This window comes from Cyprinodon variegatus, unplaced genomic scaffold, assembly GCF_000732505.1.
Source record: "Cyprinodon variegatus isolate N-32 unplaced genomic scaffold, C_variegatus-1.0 Scaffold719, whole genome shotgun sequence".
NCBI classification, from domain to species: Eukaryota; Metazoa; Chordata; class Actinopteri; order Cyprinodontiformes; family Cyprinodontidae; genus Cyprinodon; species Cyprinodon variegatus.
Window position 1 is genome coordinate 430352 of NW_015151172.1, and position 3220 is coordinate 433571.

Genomic DNA, 3220 nt, shown 5'->3' on the forward strand with positions numbered 1-3220 from the left:
AAGATATTAACTATTACTTTTATGTTAAACATCAGCTCCTCTCCATATGTTGCAAGTGTGACGTAATGGTGTATACACATTTAGTCTTTTGCACTATTTGTTTTAAAACAGTAGAAGTATAAAAGTATCTACAGGAGGTTTATGAAGCATGACTTTTAGAAAACAATTTCTGTACTTTATTCGAATCATACGACAAAAAATAATCTATACTACATTCTAGGGCAATTTGATTACATTTCATTTTTCATTGGAAGTCCACTGATAAAAAAGGCTTTAAAACCTTTTGCACCATAAAAACCACAATGCAACACATCTATCTCTTATAAAATAAACCAGTAGTTTATTTTCTAACTGAAAGTAACACAGGCCAGATATGACTGGGCGGGTGCAGAACAAATGTCTAGAATAAATTTAAAGTAGTGCTATAAATGGTTTAATGGCTTTTCAGTGCATTATAAAAAAAAAGAAAAAAGTGTTTGTTTTTTAGAAATTATGTGCCCTGGCAACTATGTGTTAATGGTGACATGCATAATTACAAAAATAAGACAAAGAACACAAAAACAGGTTGCAGTAAAACGCTGTCTACCCTAGATTTCATTAGATGGAATTCTAGTTCCGAATTCCATCAAAATTTGATTTTAAAGTCTATGTTGCAGAGGGATACTGCAGATGGTTATATAGAACTAAATTAAAAAAAATATAATCAATTGAATTATTTAATTTGTAACCACCCAATTACTCCTATACACAGCACAGTAAGATCTCCTGGAATATCATGGCTGTAATCCTATTTAACAGCAGCAAATAATAAATGACTTTCAGTCATGAAACTTCATGACTCCATCAAAGCCATGGTAGGTGAAGGTCTCCAGGGTGGGGCTACAAGTCTCATGAGCCAAGCACGCCATCCTGTTGCTCTCACAGCTGTCTTCAGTCCCAGGGCTAAAGTATACTGAATCTGTAGAACTGATGGATGGGTCCTCATCAAAGTAGTTATGTGGTCGTAGTATGACTCCACCACCATTACCCACAGTAACAGTGTTGGGGATGTCTTCAGCATGAGGGATATGAAGGAATCCTGTGGTCACCCAAGCAACAAGATCCTGCAGACAAAAAAAGAGATTACATATTTGGAAATGTGATCAACCACGTGAAACAATCAGATTTTGCAGACAAAAAAAAAAAAAAAAAACGCATTTAAACCAGGTTCTAAACTAAAACATATGCTTTTAGTGTTTGCATTATCCATCTATCATCAAGCGTGGCCGCAAAGGGTGCTGGTGCCTATCTCCAGTTGGGGAGAGGCGGGTAACACCCTGGACAGGTCGCCAGTCCATAGCAGGGCAACACAGAGACAAACAGGACACACAACCATTCACACACACACCTAAGGAGAATTTAGAGAGGCCAATATACCTAAAATACATTTTTTTTTTTTTTTTTGTGGGACAAAAGCCAGATTACCCAGAGGGAACCCACGCATGCACAAGGAGAACATGCAAAATCCATGCCGGAAAAAAAACACAGGCTGGGAATTGATCCCGGAACCTTCTTGGTGCAAGGCAGCAGTGCTACTCACTGCTCCACTGAACAGCCCCCTGTTTGCATTATAAACCAAATAATATTCAAACTTACTTGGTCTTCAATACTTTCATTGTCTTCAATATACTTGCTGAAGTCAACAGCCGGACTCCAAACATCATTTTGACTGTAAAGACTACTGCTGGTTTGTTCTGAGTCCTTGTGCTTGGTGATTGCAACCTTATACCTGGAAGAAAACAGAAAATGGTACAAACAGTTTTTTTTTACATTCCTTTTTCAAGAGCTCAGAATGATAAGATAGTAAATGTGTTTCCTAAGTAATGAAGCCATAAGCTTGACTCTCGTCTTTTCCCCTCTGCAATCCACCTGATGACAAAAAAAATAAACAGACAGGATTCTCCCTCTAAAGGTGCTCTCTGCCCACATGCAGTAATCTGCATGAGCACCGCAAGTAGTTCACCGCTCTACATTTCAGATGCACAGTGTTTACAGACTGGAACACATCATCAAATAGGAGGACCTTCAGTTGCATAAAGCTGACACCGCCACTGACGTGAAAAAGCAAATAGACTGAATGGTTTTTGCTTCTTTAGTGCAGGTTTGTAAAAAAAAAAAAAAAAAGATCATACCGCGCTGATTTCAGAGAAAAAAAATAAACTTTTTTTAAGGCAACCAAAAGGAAAACAACCCCCCAATAAACCCCAAAATGAAACAAAAATAAACAAGCCAATTTTTCAAAGCCTCCTCAATTGGGAAAGGAAAAATGTTGTTTGTGTTGATTTGTTTTTTTAGATAGAATCAGTTTTAATTAAAGCCGATTACGTCACCATCCCAGCAGACGTTAGTGTAGCGCTCGTTTCCTGATGTAAAGTTATTGCATAACATTACATATCATTCCTGTGCTGTAATGAATATAACAGTGGGCATGTTCACCTAATTTAGTGGCTGGAATTTTTTTGGAATCTGACTGAAACATCATCTGATTCAGTCAGATTCGGGGGACTAACTTGTAAATCTGGGGCTCTGTGCTGGAGGTAAGGGGGGATTAATAACAGTCAGTCTAAATTAAACACTAAATAAAAATGTTTAAAGCCACCTAAATACCTCTTTAGAGCATTCCTTATTTCTATTTTTTTTTTTTACGTTATTATCTGTGTATTCTATTTTAAATGAAAAAGCCAATCACCACTCCGCTCTCTACGTGCGGTGCTGCTGTTTGACAACACCTCAGCTCAATCTAGTAGCACGAGGTGAGGGCGAAGCACTGACCCTTCTCATCGCATGGAGTTCACCGCTGGCCGCTTCACCGCCCTTCCCCACGTGGTTTGTATTGGAATGCTGATGAAGGTTCTCAGTCATCCAGGTCATAGTCATTCCGTAAAAATTCAAAAATATCCAATGGACTTGGATATTTGGTGGATATTTTTGAATTTGTACGGAATTTGTATTGGAATGTAGATCCACCACATTTACCATGGCTACTGTGTGTGGTCTGAGCGCACCATTAGGTCCAACCGTTTACTTCAAAAGTATAAATGATACAAGTATGAAATATCTGTCACAAATAAACAGAGATGGCAAAAGTACTCACTTTCCGTACTTGAGTAAAAGTACAGATACTTGTGTTAAAAAATACTCTGGTAAAAGTGGAAGTACTGAGCTTGTAAATTTACTTAAA

The 3220-nt window shown here is 37.9% G+C and overlaps 1 protein-coding gene across 1 annotated transcript; it reads right to left on the reverse strand.

Moving 5' to 3' along the window:
- Positions 1-256: 256 nt before the first annotated feature.
- Positions 257-1813, reverse strand: LOC107097737 (membrane primary amine oxidase-like; the record flags this gene model as incomplete). Its single annotated transcript, XM_015395014.1, has 2 exons — positions 257-1103; positions 1636-1813. Coding segments are annotated over 2 exons (463 nt in total), but the record flags the coding sequence as incomplete, so codon positions are not given.
- Positions 1814-3220: the final 1407 nt, after the last annotated feature.